We start from the raw sequence: 24634 nt of genomic DNA on the forward strand, positions 1-24634 counted from the left end.
GTATCAACCGTCTATTTCCCCCACAGATGCTGCCTTACCCGAGCTCCTTCAGCAGTTCTTTTGCTCTTGATCCAGCCATACTTGGGCCCAATTTGACACTAGAGGATTAACACTTCATTGTAGAATCCCTCCCTATAGAATGGGAGAGGAAATGGTAGAAATAAGCTTAAACATTAAAAGGTAACTTTTAAAGGTAGTGTGAAAATTAATCAGGGCAAATGTATTGCCTCATCTTTGAGAAACCAGAGGGCTGTGGCTATCTGTAGATTGAAATGTTTCTGGTCACTGGAAGTATTGACATCTTTTAGAGATTAGATCAGTCATTGATGGGGAAAATTTTGTAGAATTGTCTAATGTTTATTTGAGGAAAGCCCACTAATGGGCGATGTGCCCTCATTGTCAGAGAAATGTAGATACTAGCACTGCTTCGAGGTCACTGATATATGACAGCCAATTGGGCGTATCCTTGCAGCCTGAGAGACAGATTTATTCTGACTGTCACCAATCTCTAATCATCTAATGCTCCCATACCATGAATTTCTGTGCACTAATCTTTAAAGGTGCATCGTGAAATACAGATGCATTGCTGACTTTTTTTTTCCCCCTCTATCAACTCTTCATGTTTCCAAGTTAACTCTTCATCAACCTTGTCTTCAGATTTATGGCTTTCACTGAAGTCACCACAACAGCTAGGGAGTATGTGCTCCAGAAAGCTGAATGGCTGATAACCAAAAGCAGTTAATGAACATTGGCCTTGTCAATGATGTTGGAAACAAAAGATGAACAAATACCTTGATATGGTACAATTACAAAGCTGAGTTGTCATCTGCACAAGTACTTGTATGCACAGGAACAATAAAAAAAAATTTTGTAGACTATCATCTGGCAGTGTCAGACAAACAGATTTAACATAAATTTTACACAAGTTTTACTAGAAAACATAAGTAGAACAAAGTCTGCAGTGCCAAATAGTCAGTGTCGCTACACTTGGGGTACTGTTTAGGGTTGTGCCATTAAGTTCAAGAACCAAATGGTTGAAGGGAAGTAGCTATTCCTGAACCTGGTGGTGTAGGACTGCAGGCTTTTGTCTCCTGTGAGAAGATTGCATGGCCAGATAGTGGGGATCTTCAGGTATTGTTGTGTTGAGATAGTACCCGTTGTAGGTGGGGAAGGATGTGCTCATGGTAAATTGGACCAGGTCCTCTGCGGTGCAGCTTTTTGCACTCCTATCATTCAATTTCACTATCCTGAGACAACAGAAACCCTTAGGTTCTCCTGAATAAACAGGAGAATGGTAACACAGAGCCAGGGGCTGGTGGAATGGCAGACACGTGGGAGCTGAAAATTAATCCTTCAGTAGGAGCACTTGCATGTCAGTAGGGAAGACAAAGCTAGATGCAGGAAGATTGTTCCTGATGTTGGGGAAGTCCAGAACGAGGGGTCACAGTTTGAGGATAGAGGGGAAGCCTTTTAGGACCGAGATTAGGAAAAACTTCTTCACACAGAGAGTGGTGAATCTGTGGAATTCTCTGCCACAGCAAACTGTTGAGGCCAGTTCATTGGCTATGTTTAAGAGGGAGTTAGATATGGCCCTTGTGGCTACAGGGGTCAGGGGGTATGGAGGGAAGGCTGGGGCGGGGTTCTGAGTTGGATGATCAGCCATGATCATAATAAATGGTGGTGCAGGCTCGAAGGGCCGAATGGCCTACTCCTGCACCTATTTTCTATGTTTCTAAAAATAAGAATCTTCAAAGATAAAAAGAATAAATCTTGGGTAAATGAGTTTTTTAAAGAATGTCAGCATAATTAAACTGGATCTTGAATTTATGTCAGAAACACTTTAACTTCCTTTTCAGGTTCCTTGTCCACAATGCCAGCAGTTCGTACCTTCTCCCTATTCGCAGGGATGGCTGTGTTCATAGACTTCCTACTCCAGATATCCTGCTTTGTTAGTCTCTTTGGGCTGGATGTCCAGCGGCAGGAGGTGAGAAGATTCTTGGCACTTGGCAATAGGGCACTACAACCCCAAACAGTGTTCCACCTACTGAGCTACTCTGTCCTAAGTATTCTATGTGTTGTTGGAAATTTAACCTTTAGCATCTTTGTTAGTTTGTGGCATGCTTGTGCACTAACACTTGAATGTTTCATTTGCAGAGTAACCGGATGGATATAGTGTGCTGTGTCAAACAAAAGAGGGCTAATACAGATCATTCTGAAGAACTTCTCTTCAGATGCTTCAAGTATATCTATGCTCCATTTTTGTTAACCAATTGGGTGCGACCCATTGTGGTAAGTACCAACTGTGAAAAGCTTTGGAGGAATGCCATTAGGTCAACAGGTAACTGTTTTGGTGGAGTATAATGTGGTAGATTTATTTTGTGATAATAGACATCTGACCATTTGTGGAATACTGGAAATTTTGACAACAAGCTTGAACATTGATTATCACAACTCAATAAAGATCCTTGTGGATTCGTTACCGAGGTAGAGAGAATTAAGGATGAGGAACTTTAACATGTTTTGAGCAAGTGGGAGGGTGAGAGCTTTGGACTAGGATCTAGGTTACATTGAGAAATGTTTGGCTGGGAGGCTCCTAAAACATCTAAATTCTCAAACAAACCTTAAGATTATTTTACCTGGCTCTGCCCTGCTGTTAGAGAAGATATCCAGTTTTAGTTCAGACAGCTGAATGACAGTACAGCCCCACAGTTGCAAACAGTGGCCAAGGACTAGTTTGGAGCCGTAAGTGCCTGCCTCATTTGGCAGGAATATCTGTTACTTCAAATGATTTATCAGTGAGGCTTGCCATCAAAGTGTAGTATTCTAGATCTAGTTTTAATGGAGGTAGTATCTCAAAGTAATGTATCCTATTCCTTTACCTGCCCTGGGAGTGTGCATGGAACATTGAGGCCGTTGTTTGGGTCCAATCGATGAACCACATCTGTCTTTCAGTCATTAATTGATGGCAACAGCTTCTGAAATCAACTTTACAGAAAATTATGCAGCCATTACTAGCTGCTGGAATTGAGTTAACCTTTACGTGACATAGCCCTTAGTCAATGTCAGAATTGTACTTATTATCACTGGTATATGTCATGAAATTAAGTTTCCATGAGGGTTAAATATCTAAGAGTCTTGAATGTCCTTGGTGGGGAGGACTGTGCCCCTGGAGCTGAGTCTACACCCCTCTGCAGCCTCTCGTGATCCTGGGCGTTGGCGCCTCCGTACCACGCTGTGATGCAGCCAGTCAGGATGCTCTCCACTGGACATCTGTAGCAATTTGCTCGTCTTTGTTGGTGAAATCATTGGATCAGCTGCATTGTGTGGTTTTTGTCATACTTTACTGGTTTCTAACATTCAGACTGTCCACTATCCTTGTCTAATGCACCTGAATTTCTTCTCCCTAGATATCAGTATTTGTTGCACTCCTGTCATTCAGCATTGCAGTAGTAAATAAAGTTGAGATTGGATTGGCCCAGAGTTATTCTATGCCTGATGTAAGTACAGTGACTGAACTGTATTTAATAACCTCCTTATTACATTGATGCACTTGTAATTGTGAACTCCCCCATCCTTAGGACTCCTACCTCCTTGATTACTTTGCATCGATGGACAGATACTTCCATGCAGGTCCTCCTGTCTACTTTGTGGTTGAAGAAGGACATAATTATACCTCCCCTGAGGGGCAAAACTCAGTATGTGGTGGTGTCAGCTGTAACAACAACTCCCTTGTCCAACAAGTCTACAATGCTGCGATGCTGAGTAACTAGTAAGTTCTGTCAAAGGATCATGTTTGTAGAACAGTACAGGCTCGGGTGTCGTGCCAACCTTATAAACTTCTCCAAGGTCAATCTAATCCTTCTCTTTCAGACAGCCCTCTTATTTTTCTTTCATCCATGTGCCTATCTAAAAGTCCCTTGTATGTTCCTAATGTGTCTGTGTCTGCCTCTGCCACCATCTCTGAGAAGGCATTCCACACAACTATTGAAGTGGAAGCATTTGATCAGGCACGTATACATTGCCTCTCATCTTTCCATTATGGAAAGAAATCAGTTAATGTTTTGGATCAAAGGACCCTTCCTCTAATAGGGGGGAGTGGAGGGGTGGGGTGATGTGGGTTGCAGGGAAGAAAGGAATTAGCTGAATTAGTTAATACAGATCGAGGGGGTGGGTCAGGAGTGCGAGTGCTGAATGTTGGTAAGGAATTGAAGAAATGGGCAAGAAAGAATTCTGTGTGATAATAGAGGAATTCAATGTCCATTCCAGAGATTTACAAAGTGCCCAGGTGGAAAATATTCTAGTTAAGGTTGGGCTTCAGCTCAGCGGAGTGAGCCACAGGTGGGTCAGGAAGGGAAGGCAATGGAGCTCCTGCGGACAGAGGGCACATATTCTGTGAAGTGCTTTCTCTGTGAAATGGACTGCAGTCAGAAAATACTAAATTAGAGCTGGCTTGTTAATTTTGTACAGTGTACATCGTCAACAGAAGTTCTGGTCCTAGAATGAATGAATCTGTTCTTAGGAGTAAATGAATTTTGGAGCCAGTATGTTGGCAGACTGATCTATGTAACTTGAATGCCTGAGTTTTGAGGTATTCTCAGAACAGACATCTTCTCCCTCAGCTGAAGTTTTAAAGGTTGGAATACCTACCTTACTCTCCAATAGATTATTACTTTTTTAAGCAATCTTGTAGAATCTCTGCAAATCACAAACCTGTAGTGCAGAAGCCACAATAGTGCAAATGGTGTTTTGTCTTGCAGAATATCACATTAACTTTGCCTAATGTAAAATTTCCCACCTCACTGTTCCTTAATCCATTCAACTACTTGTCCAGACACCTGCCCTGCCACCACTTTTGTAAATGTGACTTTTTTTTTTGAACATGTGCTATGACTGTTTTAACTAGATTTGAAACACTTTCATTTTCCTCAGTACGAAAATAGGTTTCCCACCATCCTCCTGGATTGATGATTACTTTGACTGGGTGAAGCCACAATCGACCTGCTGTAGAGTGTACAATAATACAGAAAACTTCTGCAATGCAACAGGTAAAACTGCATGAACATTTCCACAAGGCAACATTGCAGCTCTATAAAACTCTGCTTTAGGAAACGATTGCAGTATTGTTTAGTTCGGGTCACCTCATAGGTTGTGGAAGTTTTAGAGAGGGTGCAGAGGAGATTTACCAAGGTGCTGCCTAGATTAGAGAGCATGTCTTATGAGGAAATGTTGAACAAGTTAAGGAGCAAAGGAGGATGAGAAGCAACTTCAGGTATAAAGATTATAAGAAGCATAGATAGTGGACAGCCAGATACTTTTTTTCCTCGGGGTAGAAATGGCTAATATGAGGGGGCACAATGTTAAGGTGATTGGAGGAGAATATAGAGGGTATTGTCAGAGTTGTGTTTTTTTTTTAGAAGAGTGGTGGATGTATGGAATGTGTTGCCAGGATTGCTGGTAGAGGCAGAAACGTCAGGAACGTAATGAAAGAGAAGTGGAGGACTGTGGGAGTGAAGCTCCAGATTGATCTTGGTTAAAAGGTCAGCACATTGTGGGCCACAGGGCCTGTGTGCTCCAGGTGGACTGCTGATTCTGTTATTGAAACAGAAGGAATTAATTTGAAATGTGAAAGATTAGCTTTATTTGCCACATGTACATTGAAACTTGCAATCAAGTGTGTTTTGTGTCAAATGAAATTAGCGAGGATTATGCTAGGCTTCAGGTGCCAATATGGTATACCCACACTACATCTTTGGAATATGGGAAGGAACCACATGGTCACAGGAAGAACATGCAAACTCCTTCTGGTGGCAGTGGGGATTGAACCCCAATCAGTGATTGCTGGTTGGTGCTGTAGAATAATGCACTACCCTGCCACCTCACCTCCCCATGAAGTTGGGGTCCTTTGGGGGGTGGGGGGGGGGGAATTACTCTTGTACAGAGTACATAAAGGAAGTGGATGTTCAGATTGTAACTTCCTGATATTGGGGAAAGAGATGAAGGACCTTGAGTGACTTTGACCTTTTGATCGGTACTGACCTGTCAAACCTCAGACCTGCAGTACGACTGGGGGAGAGAATGCAAAAGAAGAAGTTACACGCTAGAAATTGGATTGGAGAACCATTGTCTGTATATATCAAACCTGGAAATACTTGATTTGTGCCCATTTCTGGCAGTCCTGCCAACTGTACAGGACATTTCTGTTGTACCTCAGCATGGGAATCATTTTTTTGCACGCTGCTTGATGACAAATCTGGCCGAATGTCTGTGTGGGGTTTGTGTACTCTCCCTGTGACTGTGGGGACGTCCCAACTGGTATCATTTTTATCGTACAAGAGTGTAGGTGAGTGGTAGAGTGTGGCGAGGGTAGAGTACAAAACTAACGGGAGATGAGGATGGTCCATACTGACATGGGGGTAATTTTGCAAAACAGTCCTTAGAGGGGAACATCATTGTTTCATGCCAGTAGAACAGAGTGAAGCACATTTCTAGCAGTTTGATTTTGTGCATCTGTACTCTTTCCCCTGTATCCCCTTGCATGAATTCCTTTCTTTCCCAACCCCACCAGCACCTGTCTCCAACCACCTTCAATGCAGGAGAAGAAATTGCCACCAGTTAAAATGCATGTTCCCTTTCATAGTGTTGGACATGTCACAGTACAGATAGGGTAAGATCCTGTTCTGTAGGCTCCTCTCAGAGTTGACTGGTTCCTGCCACAATATCGCTTAAGCCTTGTCTGTAGTGGTGCTCTAAGATTGTAGCTTGACTGTGATGTCCAGGTATGGGTGGATATAGAAGAATGTCAGAGACTAATCACAGTTTTCCCTTGCAGTTCAAAATCCAGAGTGCGTTCGCTGTCGTCCACTGAACGAAAAGGGGAAGCAAAGACCACATGGTGAAGACTTCATGACATTTCTCCCCATGTTTCTGTCTGACAACCCCAATCCAAAATGTGGCAAAGGGTAAGGCCGTCCATCCTCCAGTAGATAAGGTGCCTTTTCAGCAAAGTCGTCATCTGTAATCCTTGGACTTGAATTTCACAACTTGTTCAATTAACCCAGTGCAGCTTGGTTGTTAATGTTGAAGTTTGTAAACACCCTAGGTTTGTGTGGTTGAGCTTTAAAGTGAGTCACTTTGGCACACATAACCAATAGTTGTACCACAGTGCAACTTCCATTACCTGGAATCTGTTGAAGGCAAATGAACCATCCAAAGTTATAGGTTGCACTTAGAATGTACTCATCCAGGCAAAACCAGTATAAATTTTAAACTATGTAACACAGTTAAATGACTTAGTAGCCCTATATTTCTCCCACCGCTAGTTAGTGTGCCACCTATAATGCACTGCAGCCATAACCAAGGTAACACTGCACAGCAGTAGATACCCATGACCTGTATTATAGAACAGAAGGCACATGTTGTTCCCAGCCAGATGGTTAGTTGAAATTGTGTTGGATACAGTAAATGTGGGCTAGGTTGCCCTTCCATTTTAGTTCATACTTTATTGGCTTATCAAATTGGCAATTCAGGATCAGTTTCCAACAGCTGCATGTGCAGTTGCCTGGAAGAAGAATTTACTTAGTGATACAGGGCAGAATAGGCCCTTCTGGTCCTTCGAGCCATGCTGCCCTGAAAAGAGAGGAGGTCCTGAATGAAAAGTGAGGAGATCCTGAAAACAGACTGCAGGGAGTTATGAAGGAAATTGAAAAGCAGGACCACAAAGGTAGTAATCTCGGGATTACTGCCTGTGCCATGTGACAGTGAGTATAGGAATAGTGAGGTGGAGAATAAATGCGTGGCTGAGGGATTGGAGCAGGGGGCAGGGATTCAGATTTCTGGATCATTGGGACCACTTTTGGGGCAGGTGTGACCTGTACACAAAGGACGGGTTGCACTTGAATCCTAGGGGGACCAATACCCTGGTGGGGAGGTTTGCTAAGACTATTGGGGAGAGTTTAAACTAGAATCGCTGGGGTTGGGAACCAAACTGAAGAGACGGAGGAAGGGGCGGTTGGCTTACAAGCAGAGAAAGCTTGTAGGCAGTGTGAGAGGGAGGATAGGCAGGTGATAGAGGAGGGATTTGCTCAGACAGATGGTTTGAGATGTGACTATTTTAATGTAAGGGGTATCATGAACAAAGTAGATGAGTTTAGAGCGTGGATCAGCACTTAGAGCTATGATATTGTGGCCATTACAGAGACTTGGATGGCTCAGGGGCAGGATTGGTTACTTTGAGTGCCAGGCTTTAGATGCTTTAGATGTTTTCAGAAAGGACAGGGAGGGAGGAAAAAGAGGTGGAGGCATGGCACTGTTGATCAGAGATAGTGTCACGGCTGCAGAAAAGGAGGAAGTCATGGAGGGATTGTCACAGAGTCTCTGTGGGTGGAAGTTAGGAACAGGATGGGATCAATAACTCTACAGGGTGTTTTTTTTTTTACATAGACCACCCAATAGTAACAGGGACATCGAGGAGCAATGGAGACAGATTCTGGAAAGGTGTAAGAATAACAGGGTTGTCGTCGTGGGAGATTTTAATTTTCCAGATATCGATTGGCATTTCCCTAGAGCAAGGGGTTTAGATGAGGTGGAGTTTGTTGTGGTGTGTTCAGGAAGGTTTCTTGACAGAATATGTAGATAAGCCTACAAGAGGAGAGGCTGTATTTGATCTGGTATTGGGAAATGAACCTGGTCAGGTGTCAGGTCTCTCAGTGGGAGAGCATTTTGGAGATGGTGGTCATAATTCTATCTCCTCTACCATAGCACTGGAGAGGGATAGGAACAGACAAGTTAGGAAAGTGTTTAGTTGTAGTAAGGGGAAATATGAGGCTATCGGGCAGGAACTTGAAAGCATGGATTGGGACCAGATGTTCTCGGGGAAATGTACGGAAGAAAATGTGGCACATATTCAGGGGATATTTGCGTGGAGTTCTGCATAGGTACGTTCCAATGAGACAGGGAAGTTATAGTAGGGTGCAGGAACCGTGGTGTAGGAAGGCTGTAATAAATCTAGTCAAGAAGAAAAGAAAAACTTACAAAAGGTTCAGAGAGCTAGGTAATTTTAGGGATCTAGAAGATTATAAGGCTAATAGGAAGGAGTTTAAGAAGGAAATTAGGAGAGCCAGAAGGGGCCATGAGAAGGCCTTGGTAAGCAGGATTAAGGAAAACCCCAAGGCATTCTACAAGTATGTGAAGAGCAAGAGGATAAGACGTGAAAGAATAGGACCTATCAAGTGTGACAGTGGGAAAGTGTGTATGGAACCGGAGGAAAGAGCAGAGGTACTTAATGAATACTTTGCTTAAGTATTTGCTATGGAAAAGGATCTTAGTGATTGTAGTGATGACTTGCAGCGGACTAAAAAGCTTGAGCATGTAGATATTAAGAAAGAGGATGCGCTGGAGCTTTTGGAAAACATTAAGTTGGATAAGTCGCTGGATCTGGATGAGATATACCCCAGGCTACTGTGGGAGGCGAGGGAGGAGATTGCTGAGCCTCTGGCAATGATCTTTGCATCATCAGTGGGGATGGCAGAGGTTCCGGAGGATTGCAGATGTTGTTCCCTTATTCAAGAAAGGGAGTAGGGATAGCCCAGGAAATTGCAAACCAGCGAGTCTTTCTTTTGGAGAGGCATAATATGATTAGGAATAGTCAGCATGGCTTTGTCAAAGGCAGGTCGTGCCTTACGAGCCTGATTGAATTTTTTGAGGTGGTGACTAAACACATTGAAGGTAGAGCAGTAGATGTAATGTATATGGATTTCAGCAAGACATTTGATAAGGTACCCCATGCAAGGCTTATTGAGAAAGTAAGGAGGCATGGGATCCAAGGGGACATTACTTTATGGATCCAGAACTGGCTTGCCCACAGAAGGCAAAGAGTGGTTGTAGACGGGTCATATTCTGCATGGAGGTCAGTGACCAGTGGTGTGCCTCAGGTATCTGTTCTGGGACCCCTACCAGATTTTTATAATTTTATGATTATAATATTATAATCATAAAATTATAAAATTATGATTATAATTATAAAAAACCCTTATTTTTAAAATTGACCTGGATGAGGAAGTGGAGGGATAGGTTAGTAAATTTGCTGATGACACAAAGGTTGGGGTTGTCGTGGATAGTGTTGAGGGCTGTCAGAGGTTACAGCGGGACATCAATAGGATGTAAAACTGGACTGAGAAGTGGCAGATGGAGTTCAACCCAGATAAGTGTGAGGTGGTTCATTTTGGTAGGTCAAATATGATGGCAGAATATAGTATTAATGGTAAGACTCTTGGCAGTGTGGAGGATCAGAGGGATCTTGGGGTCTGAGTCCATAGGACACTCAAAGCTGCTGTGCAGGTTGACTCTGTGGTTACAAAAGCATATGGTGCATTGTCCTTCATCAATCGTGGGATTGAGTTTAGGAGCCGAGAGGTAATGTTGCAGCTATATAGGACCCTGGTCAGATCCCACTTGAAGTACTGTGCTCAGTCCTGGTCGCCTCACTACAGGAAGGATGTGGAAACCGTAGAAAGGGTGCAGGGGAGATTTACAAGGATGTTGCCTGGATTGGGGAGCATGCCTTATGAGAATAGGTTGAGTAAACTCGGCCTTTTCTCCTTGGAGCAACGGAGGATAAGAGGTGACCTGATGGAGGTGTGTAAGATGATGAGAGGCATTGATCGTGTGGATAGTCAGAGGCACTTTCCCAGGGCTGAAATGCCGAGCACGAAAGGGCACAGTTTTAAGGTGCTTGGAAGTAGGTACAGAGGAGATGTCAGGGGTAAATTTTTTACACAGAGAGTGGCGAGTGCGTGGGATGGGCTGCCGGCAACGGTGATGGAGGCAGAAATGACAGGGTCTTTTAAGAGACTCCTGGATAGGTATATGGAGCTTTTAAAAAAAGAGTGCTCTGGGTAACCCTCGGTAATTTCTAATGTAAGGACATGTTCAGCACAGCTTTGTGCACCGAACAGCCTGTATGGTGCTGTAGGTTTTCTACATTCCTGAACTCCATTAACCTGACATAATCACGGGACAATTTACAATGGATGATTAACCTACCTGGTTGCATCTTTAGACTGTGGAAGGAAACTGGAGGACCCTGGAGATAACTGGTGCATTCCATGGAGGATGTACAGAGACTCCTTACAGAACAGGGCCAGAATTGAACTGTGGACTGAGTGGCACATGTCACTTGGCAGTTTTAGGCTCCATATCCTTCTTCCCTCTCCACCCAATTCTTGACTCTTGTCAGAGGAAATATTCTAGTCACATTTAACTTGTTCAGCTGTTAACACATTTCAATCTGATCTTCCAGAATCATTTTCCTTTTACTAACACCATTGAAGGATTCTCGCTCTACTGGAAGTAGAATTAAATGGTGGAAGCAAAATAATATTTGGAAGGTGAATTGTTAACCAATGTCTCTCTTCTGCAGTGGGCATGCAGCATATGGATCTGCTGTGAAGTTGATTCATAACAACACAGGTGTGGGTGCCACTTATTTTATGACATACCACACTGTACTGAAAACATCTGCTGACTTCATTGATGCTGCAAAGATGGCTCGTGTTATTGGGCAAAACATAACTAAGTCCATGGGGATTTCAGAGAAAGGCTATCGAGTCTTTCCGTACAGGTAACAAATTCATATTTCCAAACCATTCTTGCCAATCTTAGAACCAAATTAGCGCAATAGATTCAAAGAGTAGTGCAAGGTTTCAACCCTGAGTGTCAACTGAGTTCCTCCAGCAGTTTGTTTTTGCAATGAATCTGGTCACTTTACATATTGAATTAGGAAGGTAGCTGAGCCCAACATGCTCACCTAGAGTATAATTTGAAGTGGTAGAGCTATGGGATCTCATGGTTGTAACGGTACACAGATTACTTTCTGATAGCAATTTGAGCACAAGCTGAACAGAGTCAATGAAAATCAAAACGCTTTAAACTCTGGAAGTACTCACTGGATCAGATGGTATTTGTGGAGAGTGGTCATGGTTAATGGATAGCTGCTAACCCAGTGTACAGATTTTTCCAATAAATGAAGTAGAATGAAGTAGCAAGAGGCTTGTACGAGGGATCAGTGCTCACTAGACAAGTTAGACCCACACACTGCCCCGCTACTGCTTGGTGCAATCAAATGGCTTCATTCCAGTACATCTACCTTATGATTAGTTTCACTGAAGTGATACAAAGGGCTCTATTTTCTTAATTTCAGGAAGTATTCATACAGAGAATGGAACAGTACAGCAGAGGAAGGGGTCCTTAGCCCACCATGTCTAACTTAATTCTTCCAAATTAAACTATTCTTGCCTGCATATAATCCATTCCCTATCTGTTTAAATGGCTTAAATGCTCTTGCACCCATCTAATCTTCTCCTTTCACATTCCTATCCACCTGCTGTCCAACTATACTATCCATGATTTGGTGTCCAATTCACCATGAGCCCCACGCACTTGGCTATACTGAGGGAGTCAGATACCTAGAGAGAAGTGGAAACCATGTGGTTGGTTTCTGGAGACTGTACACGCACCATGACCAGGATTAGGATCCGATCTGGTGTTTGGAGTCCTTAGAGTTTTGTCTCTTAAGCTTGCATGTAGCCTGAAATGGCAGCATACAGTTTGAATTGCAAGTTTAAAAATCAAACATTGATCCTGCTGCAGTAAAAACAAGGCTGGAAACATTCTGCAGGTTCAGCAGTGTCTGGGAAGAGTTGATGTTTTGGGTCAAAACCTCCAACTGGGAGGGAAACTGACGAAACTTAAGTTGCAGGGAGGGAGGGGTGTCTCTGGGGTAAAACTACATGGATGAGCTGCATCAAAAGATTCTGATCAGTGAATGGAGCAGTTGTTTGTTATTTATACAGCATGGAACAGGCCCTTCCTACTTAATGAGCCACACCCTAGCCTAATTGCAGAACAATTTACAATGACCAATTAACTTGCCCATAGTCTTTGAAATGGAGCACACAAAGGAAACCCATGCATATCACTTGAAACTCCTTACAGATGGCGTAGGAATTGAACTACGAACTCAGACATCCCAAGATGTAAGAGTGTTGCACCAACTGCTGTGCTACCGTGTAGTCATGTTAGTGAGATCATGAACAAAATGTAGGAGAACTTTAAAACTGCAGCAAATGTTTTCAGTAATCATATTTCTGATTGTTTTTGCAGTGTGTTCTATGTATTTTATGAACAGTATTTCACAATTGTGCACGACACAATTTTCAATCTCTGCGTGTCGCTGGCGGCAGTTTTTGTCGTGACTACGATCCTGCTGGGCTACGAGGTGTGGTCAGCAATGATGGTATGCATCACCATATCCATGATCATCACTAACATGTTTGGAGTTATGTGGCTCTGGAACATCAGCCTGAACGCAGTCTCACTTGTAAACTTGGTAATGGTAAGTGGACTCCTGATGTTGAATCAATATGGGCAGAAGTCTGCATGGACGTGGTTGGCTGAAGGGTCTGTCTGCTGTGTGGTACGCCTCTGGTGTGTAGCCACAATGTTGCACCACAACATAGATATGCAAACAGATCAAATTTACTGATCCCTTCCACATTTCATGCATAATCAAATGAAACACTGTCCATTTGTTGCCCTTTGAACCAGTTACTGTGCTTGGTTCCTTCACCTCATTCCCCACAACTATAGTCTTGGGTAGAAACTTCCAGTTAATGTATTTGTCTCTGGCCTTAAGTCCTAGTCTTTTCACTGTTGTGGTCAGTAATGTTGCAGATCAGTACACAGCTGGATGTTTTAAAAGGGCAGAAATATTTCTCAAACTGATTGCCTTTGTTCCTTTCCTAGTGTTGTGGTATTTCAGTTGAGTTCTGCAGCCATATAGTTCGTGCCTTTTCTATCAGTATAAAGAAAACCAGAGCGGACCGTGCAGAGGAAGCCCTGGCAAATATGGGCAGCTCAGTAAGTAACCAAAGCATCAAATATCTTGCATATTGGTTAAAAAAATCAAATTCTTTGAAGCTTGTATTAAGGCAGCGCAGTAGCATACCGGTTAGTGCGACACTATTACAGCTTGTGGCGTTGGAGTTTGCAGTTCAATCTGGTGTCCTCTTCCTGCCAATAGAATGCATGGATTTTTCCCCACAGTCCAAAGACCTACTGGGTAGGTAAATTAGTCATTGTAAATTAATCACACGATTAAGTTGGGGGTTACTGGGTGGCATGGCTCAAAGCGCTAAAAGGGTCTATTCCATGCTGTCTCAAAACAAAAATTAAAATTTAATTGAGCTAAAAAAAATTAAGATATAATAAAAATTGGAGAATTATTTCAAAAATGCATCTTTTGGAGGTTGCATCTTACATGGAATTTATTACTGTTTCCTCCACCTAGGTATTCAGTGGCATCACACTGACCAAGTTTGGTGGGATTGTGGTCCTGGCATTTGCCAAATCCCAAATTTTCCAGGTCTTCTACTTCAGGATGTACTTTGCAATTGTTCTGTTGGGAGCAACTCATGGCCTTGTGTTCCTTCCAGTGTTGCTGAGTTATATCGGTAAGACTTCAAAAGATTTTATAAGAAGAAATCAGAATATGAAATACACTTTGACTGAAACCCTGTGTTTGCATGGCTCAGTATATGCAGCTTGTAGTGAGACTGGTATTGGTAACTCAATGGGCATTTGAACTGTAATTCAAAGCAGCTGGATATCACTTGCCCAGTGGATTAACTGGAACTGTTGTGGATGGCACAACTGAGAGCTGTGGCCACAACTCTGCTGACCCAAATTCAGCCCTGACCTCCAGTGATGTCTGTGTAAAGTCTACATCTTCTATGACCCTGTGTTTATCTCCATATCCTTGGACTTGGCTAATTGGCTGCTGTAAATTCCCCCTACTGCAGATGAGGGGCAAAATCTAGAAAGCTGTTAGGAATAAGGGAAAAAATTATTGGTGTAAATGAGTGCTTGGTGAAGATTCAAGTGACCACACTGACACCAGCTATGAACTTCTCAACCTTTGGATAAATTCACATATGTGGATAACTTCAGACTTGCTTTGTAAATGATTGCAGTATGTAATCAGGAGAATGTTTAGTAATTTCTTCTTGTGGTTTTGTTTAGGACCACCTATGAACAAAGGAAAAGTTTCAGTTCTACACAATCACTACAAGGGTACAGAACGGGAAAGATTGTTGAAATAACCTCTGAGCATCAGCAGCTTTTGAATAAGGACCTCAAATCCTGATGGATTCTGAACTTTGCAGTTTAATGCAGAATATCTTGGTCTTCTGAACTCAGGAAATTGTTTAGTTTGTCACTGCACAGACAACTATTTATTAATTCACGTTCCCATATTTCCAGTTTTGCTGGCTGGTCATTATAATACAAGCTCTTCCAGTTGACAACTTTAAGTGAATGACACTGGAGAGTGGTACTAATGAATTTTAATATATGCCAAATTGTATAGCTAATTTTTATGATCTTTATTTAATAAAGTTAAACATTCAATGGTACACAGCCTAGTCCCAAGCTCACACAGTCAAGCTTGTCAGAAGTGCTTGTTCTCCAAAAAGACTTTTGAAGTGGGCAATGTGTTCTTCACAATGTTCGCCTGAAACAAAGGAAATCAGTGCTACTAATTGTCCTCCCATTTGTAAAAGACTGACAGACAGTATTAAAATCACTTTAATGGGGTTGGGGGATAAAGAGAATAAACTGATTACAGCCACTGCTGCCCATTTCCCCCCATGCAAACATGAGGAACGTGTCTGGGTCTACTGCAGCCTTTCAACTTGGAAATCTACAACTTCAGGAGAGTTGATTTGTCTGCATCAGTTATCCATCTGTGCTATTGGCTGGTTTGTCTTCCTCTGGAAGTGGAAGACATCCCAGCCTGACCTGAGTACACCTTCCACTTCTGAATTATACAATTCCTGTATGTTGTCTAAAGAATCACAAGCCAGAATGCTGGAATTGTTTAATAAACAATTGCTGGGGGGACTTGGCATGTTTGAGCAACTTGTTGTTTGTTTTTTTTTGGAGGGAGGAAAGAGTAGACCTGTAACTATTTTGGCTTGAAACCCTGCTTCAGGATTTTGTTTCCCATGGCTATAAGATTCCCACTGCAATCTTGACCATACCTGTGACCACCATCTACTGTAAAAATGCCATTCCTTTACTTTGTCTCTATCACATCTGTTTCCAAAACATCCAATATCCTCCAAATGCACCCACATGTTCTCCATTTCCTGGATATCTGCACTCCTCCCATCTTCCCACTGCCTTAACAGGGTTAGAGTTCCTCTTGTCCTCACCAAGAGCCTCTGCATCCAACACATCATTGTCCACAACTTCCACCTTCATCAGGACCCTACCATCAAACACTTGCCTCTCCGGGAGGGATTTCTGCAGGTTTGCTCCTTCTGATTCCCTTGCCCATTCATCCCTTCTCACTAATCTCCTTCCTGGCACTTATCCCTGTAAGTGACAGAAGTGCTACACCTCTCCATTCAAGCCCCAAACAGTCCTTCCAAGTAAGATAAACCTTCACTTGTGAATCTGTTTGAGTTGTCTATTTCACACAGTGTTCCCAATGCGACCTCCTCTACATTGGTCAGACCTGACATAGATTGGGGGAACCACTTTGAACACCTCAGCTCCATCCACAAAGTGAAATTTCCCAGTGGCCTACCATTTCAATTCCTACCCTGCCATTCCTGTTCTGAGATGTAGGTCCATACCCTCCTCTCCTGCTGTGAAGATTGGAGAAGCAACACCTCATTTGGTTTGGGTAGCCTGCAACCTGATGGCACAAACATGGGTTTCTCCATATTCTGGTAACTGTTTTCCCCACCCCCTTCCCTCCTCATCTGCTTATCACCTCTCTCAGTGCCCCTTCTCCTTCCATGATCCACTCTGCTCATCCATCAGATTCCACCCCCCCCCCCCTTGCCTTTTCCAGTTAACCAGCTTTCTTCATCCCTCTCTTTTTGGGGCATTAAATAATATAAGTTTTAAGAAATCATCAGTCATGAATGGTGGAAGAACTAGAATGGGACAAGTACCTTTTATGTTCTAGATATGCCCACAGTATGCTCTAATTCCATAGGTCAATAGCACAGCTCAGCTTGGAGGCCCTTTGGCCTTATTTAGCATTCCTCTGTACTATACAATACAGCCACCCACTGGAGAAAATCCCAATTAATTGAAAATAACTGCTGTAAGTTTAAAACAAAGTGCTGGAACTACTCAACTGATCAGGCTTCAGCTGTGGCGAGAGAAACTGTTAGTATTTCAGGCCATCAGAACCTGACCACCTGGGTATTTCCAGCACTTGGTTAGAGATTAAAGTCCCCTTCTTTTAGTATGACCACACCACCACCTGGAAGCACGTACAGCTGGTGCTCACCTGGGGTAAAGTGTGAACTTCCACGTAACCTTTGATTCCTCTGCTCGAAGAACCTGAAGGTGGTGTAGAACACCAGTTCATCTCCGGTCTGCTTGGCTGCATCCAGGAACTTGCGTGCTGAGATGTTGTCATGGCTGCCAACGCTGCGAATAAATCTGAGCGCCCCCAGAACTTGATGTTTGGAGAGCAACACTTCCACGATCTCATCGTTGGCTGTGGAGAGCCGCTGCAAAAAATGAAAGCAGAGTCAGTCACACTTCAATGTACTTCCAGCTTGCTGCCTTAACTTCTACATTAAGAGTTATTGCTTTTGAAAATCTATGTGATATCATGAACACCTGTTTCCAGGTCCTAGAAGATCCTACCACAACTTAATGGCCGACAGCCTATAAACTCGAGAGTCTGAGCTTTACAATACTGAACAAATCAGGGACTGTCAATGGTCCTGCCAGTGGTAGTTACTGTTCCTGCCCAGCAGTCAAGCTCTGTATCGGGGGAATATCACACTAGTGATTGGTTTCATTATGGATTTAAATTCCACAGAGGTGAATTCAGTCTCAAGAAGTGCTGCTTTGTCAATGTTCATTGGTGTAAAGGTCTGCTCAGGAACAGCCCCTTCAGCCCATGATGTGTTAAACTAACTAAACCAGGACTACCTGGCTACACAATGTTCCTATCCTTCCATTCACTGCAGGTTCACGTGCCCATCTTACAGCCTCTTAAATTTGATAGTAACCCCACTCTGCATTTAATGCACACTGTTTGACAATTTCCACCCTGGGGAATAAATACTGTCCATCTATCTATGCCTCTTAATTTCATAAACTTCTTTCAGGTCTTTCCTCTTCCTCCTTTGCTTTGGGGAAAACAGACCCAGCCTCTCCATTCTCTCCTTATAACAAGTCCTCCAGAACTGGTAAAATCCTTGTGCATCATTTCTGCACCTTCTCTTCGATTGATGACATTCTTTTCTATAGCACGGTGACCAGAACAGTACACACACTGAAGATTTATGTTGCTCATCAAGGGTTTAGAAACCTCCGAAACAACTTGCCTACCTTCAGCATATCCAGGGACAACTGATGTGCAGGGGTGTAAGTGCTCTCCAAAGACAGGAGTAGACAGGCCTGAAAAACAAAGTATTTTTTGTCATGTACTGTACCAGTACAGAGGAGGTTTACCAGGATGCTGCCTGGATTACAGAACATATGAGGATAGGGCTTTTCTCTTTCAAGTGAAGAAGGATGAACAGTGACTTGATAGGTGTATATAAGCTGTAGCTAGTGGACAACCAGTGTGTTTTTTTTGCTGGGTAACAACAACTAATATGAGAGGGCATAATTTTAAGGTGATTGAAGGAAAGTACAGGCAGGATATTGAGGTCTTTTTAAAAAAAAAAGTGGCGGGTGTGTGGAACATGCTGCCAGTATTAGTCATTGAGGCAAATACATTAGGGGCATTTAACAGTCTCTTAGATGGCCATCCATGTGTTTATGTGGGAGGGAAAGGTTAGATTGATCTTGGAGTAGCTTAAAAGGTCGATACAACATTGTGGGCTGTGGGGTCTGTACTGTTCTATGCACTACCACAAAACAGCAAATTTCACAACATGCATCAGTCAGAATCACGTTTATTATCACTAAGGCTACATACAGCAGGGACAGGACATTTGCAATAAATGGCGGGGTGCTAAAAAATATTGGATACCCAAGTCCCTCTGTTTAAGCTGTTAGATCCATGATAATGTCAACTCAGTGGCAACACTAATAGAGTGATGAAGGTATGTGGCATGTTTACCCTCAGAGCTGAAGGCATAGAATAGAAAAGTTGGAACATAATGCTGAAACTTTACAAGCCATGTGTTAGATCACATGGACTAAATAGCGCATTGATTAGAGGACTTTAGTTATGAGGAGAGATTGGATAGGCTGGGCTTGTTATCCCTGGAGCAAAGGAGGCTGGGATGTGACCCAGTGGGAAGTATGTGTGGGTGATGGGCAGATGACTGTGTGTGTGTGGGTGGGAGGGGGGAGACAACTTGGTATATCAGGGTGAAAGAGCAAGGGCCAGTGAGGTATTCAGGGGCACATGAGCTAAGTAAAATCAGAACTTGGTCAACAGAGAATTATGTAGTCTTTATCTTGCTATAGTACTGTTTGTGGGTGCCTGGACACAATCAGGTTGAGGATTTCAATGTTACAACAGTATTGAAAAAGCTCCAGTGCAAACAGATGCAAAACTACCACCACTTTTACTTCAATCTTTGTGAAACATGGTGCAGTCAAAACTCGACCTTACAACATACAAAAACAGAAAATTATTGTAATTTAATCAATTGATGATTCATCTTCAGTTGGATGAACTGGATAACTCACCAGAGGCTTAGAATCACTGAGCACATGATACTGTAGAAACTGATGCAGCATGTAGAACAGGCTGTGCTGGACAAGGGTTTTTATCACTAATTCATACAGGTAATGCTGCAATTAAATAGAAAGTTTTAAAGTAAGCAAAGCACCCAAGTGCAAAATCATCAAGAGTTTTTCCACTAAAGGAACAGTTACCTGGACTGTGATCTGGTATTGATTGAGAGACCGGATGTATTCCATCAAAACTGCACTAATAAACTTGTGGGGAAGGTCCTGCTAAAATTCACAAGGTTAAGCAGTGTCAGAACACAAGTAATGCAATGAAACCATTAGGTGCAACACCGTGGATCTTTGCTAACATGATGAATCTGACCAGCAGCAACTCCAGGATTACAATCTGATAAAAACTGAAGCTGAGTTATAAAAGGTGGATTGGCCCAGATTTTATGATACTGAGCAAGATTATTGAAGCTTTATAAGGCATTAGTCAGACTTCATGGAGTACTGTGAGCAGTTTTGAACATTAGAAAGTTTTTGACAAGAGAGCTTGTCAAATTCCTATTCACATAGTGTGTTGAAAATATAGAGTATAGATCTGTGGCATGTGACCAAGTGGTTAAGGCATCGGTGTAGTGATTTGAAGGTCGCTAGTTCGCACCTCAGCTGAAGCAGTCTGTTGTGTCCTTGAGCAAGGCACTTAACCACACATTGCTCTGTGACGACACCAGTGCCAAGCTGTATCGGCCCTACTGCCCTTCCCTTGGACAATATCGGTGGCGTGGAGAGGGGAGACTTGCAGCATGGGCAACTATTCGTCTTCCATACAACCTTGCCCAGGCCTGCGCCCTGGAAACCTTCCAAGGCGCAAATCCATGGTCTCACGAGACTAACGGATGCCTATATTAGATTTGAAAGTCTCTCAGGTACTACTCTCAACTATACAACTCGGTAGTTTCTTTTCATGTGTCCACAACTTGCTGTATAAAGAAATGCTTCCTGATGTTGGTTTAAAATCTCTCTTTAACCAGTGACCACCCAAGGCCCCATGTCCTTGTTGATGGATTAATTTTGAAGTAGCAGCTGGCATCTTTCAATCTTTCTTCATAGTTCAAACTCTACAGACCCGTAGACCTTTCTCTGAACTTTCTCCAGTGCCTTCACATCCCTCGCAGAATATGGAGATCAAAACTGCAGACTGTACTCAAGCTGTGGCCTCACAAGCACATTATACAGCTCGAGAAGAACATCTCGAGACTTGAACTCCACTGAGCATTACATAGCCCAACATTCTATTGGCCTTCCCAATCGCTTCTGTGCATTGTCTAGGTGTTTGTTGATAGTGATGAGTCTACCCGGACATACAGTGCACTTTCTAACTCGAGGCCCCACTGTATATTTATATCTAATATTTCTACTTCCTATATGTAATATTTTATATTTACTTGAATTAAATTTCATCTATTTATCTGCCCACATCTGGATTTTGTTTAGATCTAACTGTACTGATTCTGCTGCCTAAATGTTATCAGCCTCTCCCCCTAATTTTGTGTCATCTGCAAACTTTACTAGTTTATTAGTTATGTGCTTATCCAAATCATTAATGTAAATTAGAAACAGTAGGAGCCCCGAAATGGATCCCTACAGAACCCCACTTTAAACATCTTCTCGGTATGAAAACAATCCTTTCACCATAACTCGTTTTCTGTTTCTGAGCCAACTCTGCACACCTTACCCTGAATGTCAATTTGATTATTAACCTCCTGGGGGGTACCTTGTCCATTATCTAAAAAGAGATGTGCTGACATTGGAGAGGGTCCAAAGGAAGCGAGAATTATTCTGTGAGTTGAAGGATTAATGTATAAGGAGCATTTCATAGCTCTGGGCCTATACTTGCTGGAGTTTAGTGAGTAACATGGGGAGCTCGCTGAAAGCTCTCGATGTGGAAAGGCCTGGATAGAATGGATGTGGAGAGGATGCTTCCTATACCGGGGGAATCTTGGACCACAGGTCACAGCCTCAGAATAGGGGCATGTACAGTTAGAACGCAGGAGGGTGAGGAGGAATTTCTTTAGCCAGAAAGAGGTGATTCTGTGGAATTCACTGTCACAGACAGCCATGGAGGCCAAGTCATTGGGTATATTTAAAGTGGAGGTTGATAGGCTCTGGATTAATCAGGGAGACAGCAGAGAAATGGGATAAGAGGACTAATAAATTAGCCATCATGGAATGGTGGTGCAGACTCGACAGACTAACACAGTACTGCTCTTGTGTTTTATGGTCTTATGGTGTTCGGTAACATTGATTTCCACAGGGAACAAGTTACAGAACAGGTTCTGAAACTGTGGTCTATGATCCCCATGGGGTGTAGAGAGATTCAGGGAGGGTTAGTGGGACAGTGAGGGGAATAAAGTGGGACCTGTACGGGATGAACATAGGAATGTCTTATGGCCTTACTATTGCGGTGTAGATGAGACAGCAATTTCCAGTATCCACAGACTGCATTTATACACTCAGAAGTAACTTTATTAGGGACACCTGCTCATTAATCCAATTATCTTATTAGCCAACCGTATATATGGCAGCAACTCAATGCACAAAAACATCGTCAAGAGGTTCAATTGTTGTTCAGGCCAAACATCAAAATGGGGAAGAAATGTGATCTAAGTGACTTTGACTGTCAAATGATTGTCGGTATCAGACTGAGTATCACAAAAACTGCTAAACCCCTGGGATTTTCATGCACAAGTCTCTAGAGTTTATAGAGAATGGTGCAAAAAGCAAAACATTGTTCTGTGGGTGAAAAAGCCTTGTTAATGAGAGGAACCTTGGTGATGGGCTGCTTACAAAACTTGTAAATATGCCTCTTTTGAATTACTCTCATTGTAATCTGCAGCCTGTAATTTCCCTTTAAGCAATGTATTTTTAAACTGTATTAATGAACTAGAAATTTTGCAATCTTCTGAAGTACTCAGCAGATTTAACTTTCAGGCATGCAAGTACAGCCTCTTTAACTCAAAGGTGCATTGCAATAGCCAGAAGACAGGATGCAGGGGAGGACTTCAAGCCAGGCTGAAACTCAGAAGAATGAGACCCTACAGATCTCATCTTGTTCTCCAGTGATTGCACATTTGCTAACATGACTGGGAACCCAAGCACAAGATTGCTGTAATAGAGGGAAGTGAGGAATTGCTGTGTTCTTTGTTTCATTGAGTCATGCCTCACTCCGGACACACCAGATGCATTGGTAAGACCGAAAGACACAGGGTAGACTTAACTGCTGATTCAGAGAAGGCAAAAGGTTGAGGTCTGTGTTTAATGATTAACTCCAGTGCTCAGATGTGGTGCTTTTGTTGTAACATAGAAAACCTACAGCACAATACAGGCCCTTTGGCCCACAATGCTGTGCCGAACATGTACCTACTTTAGAAATTACCTAGGGTTACCCACAGCCCTCTGTTTTTCTAATGTCCATGTACCTATCCAGAAGTCTCTTAAACACCCTATCATATCTGCCTCCACCACTGTCGCTGGCAGCCTATTCCATGCACTCACCACTCTGCCCTAAAAAACACCCCTAACATCTCCTCTGTACCTACTTCCAAGCACCTTAAAACTGTGCCCTCTTGTGTCATACTCTTGTTCCTCTTGGAGCATCTAGCAATTAAGTGCCAACCATTCTACCTAACCAAGAGAGTTCTCCATGATTCTAACTGCAGTTTCGATAATGCCAAAAGTTGATATAAATCAGGCACTTGAGATACTGAATGTCGCCGTCACCATACAAGAAACAGTCCACCCAGACATATTTCAAATCACAGTTGGGGGCTTCAAACAGGCTTGTTTGAAGACGTCCCTGGCCAATTATCAGCATATAACCTGCAGCACCAGGGGTCCCTAACACACCGGACCACTACTATACTACGATAAGGAATGTCTATCATTCCATGCCCGGACTGCATTTTGTCCTTCTATCTGCATAAAGGCAGAGGCTGGAGCAAGGCTCCAGAGGCAAGGACAATAAAGAGATGGTTGCGGGAGGCAGAGGAGCAGCTACAGGACTGCTTTGAGTTCGCAGACTGGGTCGTATTCAAGGACTCAGAGAATCTGACTGAATACACCACACTTGTCACAGACTTGGAGTGTGTACCCAGAAGATCAGTCAAAGATCTGCAATCTGCTGAGGGCCAGATCAGTGGCATTCAGGTCTGTCTGGCAACCAAGTAACGTACAAGAGGTGCAGGTAGGACGAGACCAAACTTGAATCACCAAAGGATGCTCGACAGCTGTGGTAGGGGATGAATTCTATTACCTCTGATAAAGTGAATCCAAGTGACATAGGTAACAACAAGGCATAGCTCTCAGATGAGTTCAAAGTCTTCTATGCTTGCTTTGACTGTCAAAACATAGAGGAACCTTCACAAACTCCTACAGCCCCCGATGAAACTGTGATTTCAGTCTCTGAGGCCAACATGAGAGCATCCTTCAGGAGGGTGAACACACGGAAAGCATCCAGCCCACAAGGGGTACCTGGCTGAGTACCAAAGATACGTGCTGATCAACTGCTGGAGTATTCACCAATATCTTTATCCAGACTGCTGAGGTACCCACCTGCTTCAAACAGGCTTCAATTATAGCGGTGCCTAAGAAGAACGTGCTAACCTGTCTCAATGACTATTGTCCAGTAGCACTTACATCCACTGTGGAGTGCTTTTGAGAGGTTGGTGATAAAACATATCAACCCCTGCCTGAGAAGTGACTTGGATCCACTCCAATTTACCACAGCTGATGCCATTTCATTCGCTCTTCACTCAACCCTGGAATAGCTGGACAGCACAGATGCATATAGCAGGATGCTCTTTATCAACTACAAATCGGCATTCAATATTATCATCCCTTCAAAACT

General features: G+C 43.0%; 2 protein-coding genes across 5 annotated transcripts in view; one reads left to right on the forward strand and one right to left on the reverse strand.

Moving 5' to 3' along the window:
• Nucleotides 1-15267, forward strand: part of npc1 (Niemann-Pick disease, type C1) — a 40257-nt gene extending 24990 nt beyond the window's left edge. The window contains exons 15-25 of the mRNA XM_063060597.1: nt 1857-1984; nt 2155-2289; nt 3408-3497; nt 3579-3769; nt 4930-5045; nt 6830-6959; nt 11417-11617; nt 13159-13390; nt 13801-13914; nt 14345-14507; nt 15076-15267. Coding sequence (XP_062916667.1) covers nt 1857-1984; nt 2155-2289; nt 3408-3497; nt 3579-3769; nt 4930-5045; nt 6830-6959; nt 11417-11617; nt 13159-13390; nt 13801-13914; nt 14345-14507; nt 15076-15155 — 1580 coding nt within the window. The 3' untranslated portion in view covers nt 15156-15267. The remainder of the gene's footprint in view (nt 1-1856; nt 1985-2154; nt 2290-3407; nt 3498-3578; nt 3770-4929; nt 5046-6829; nt 6960-11416; nt 11618-13158; nt 13391-13800; nt 13915-14344; nt 14508-15075) is intronic.
• A 146-nt stretch (nt 15268-15413) lies between these two features.
• The window catches only part of rmc1 (regulator of MON1-CCZ1), a 64584-nt gene continuing 55363 nt past the window's right edge, over nt 15414-24634 (reverse strand). Inside the window, exons 16-20 of one of the 4 annotated variants that reach the window (XM_063060622.1) lie at nt 19927-20004; nt 19738-19842; nt 18421-18489; nt 17363-17588; nt 15414-15565 (exon numbers count right to left, since the gene is read on the reverse strand). In XM_063060622.1, coding sequence (XP_062916692.1) covers nt 15486-15565; nt 17363-17588; nt 18421-18489; nt 19738-19842; nt 19927-20004 — 558 coding nt within the window. In that variant the 3' untranslated portion in view covers nt 15414-15485. Of the gene's footprint in view, nt 15566-17362; nt 17589-18420; nt 18490-19737; nt 19843-19926; nt 20008-24634 lie in introns of all 4 variants that reach the window. The other 3 variants (XM_063060612.1, XM_063060632.1, XM_063060641.1) reach the window with 3 other exon arrangements.

The sequence above is a fragment of the Mobula hypostoma genome, chromosome 1, assembly GCF_963921235.1.
Source record: "Mobula hypostoma chromosome 1, sMobHyp1.1, whole genome shotgun sequence".
In the NCBI taxonomy this organism is placed as follows: Eukaryota; Metazoa; Chordata; class Chondrichthyes; order Myliobatiformes; family Myliobatidae; genus Mobula; species Mobula hypostoma.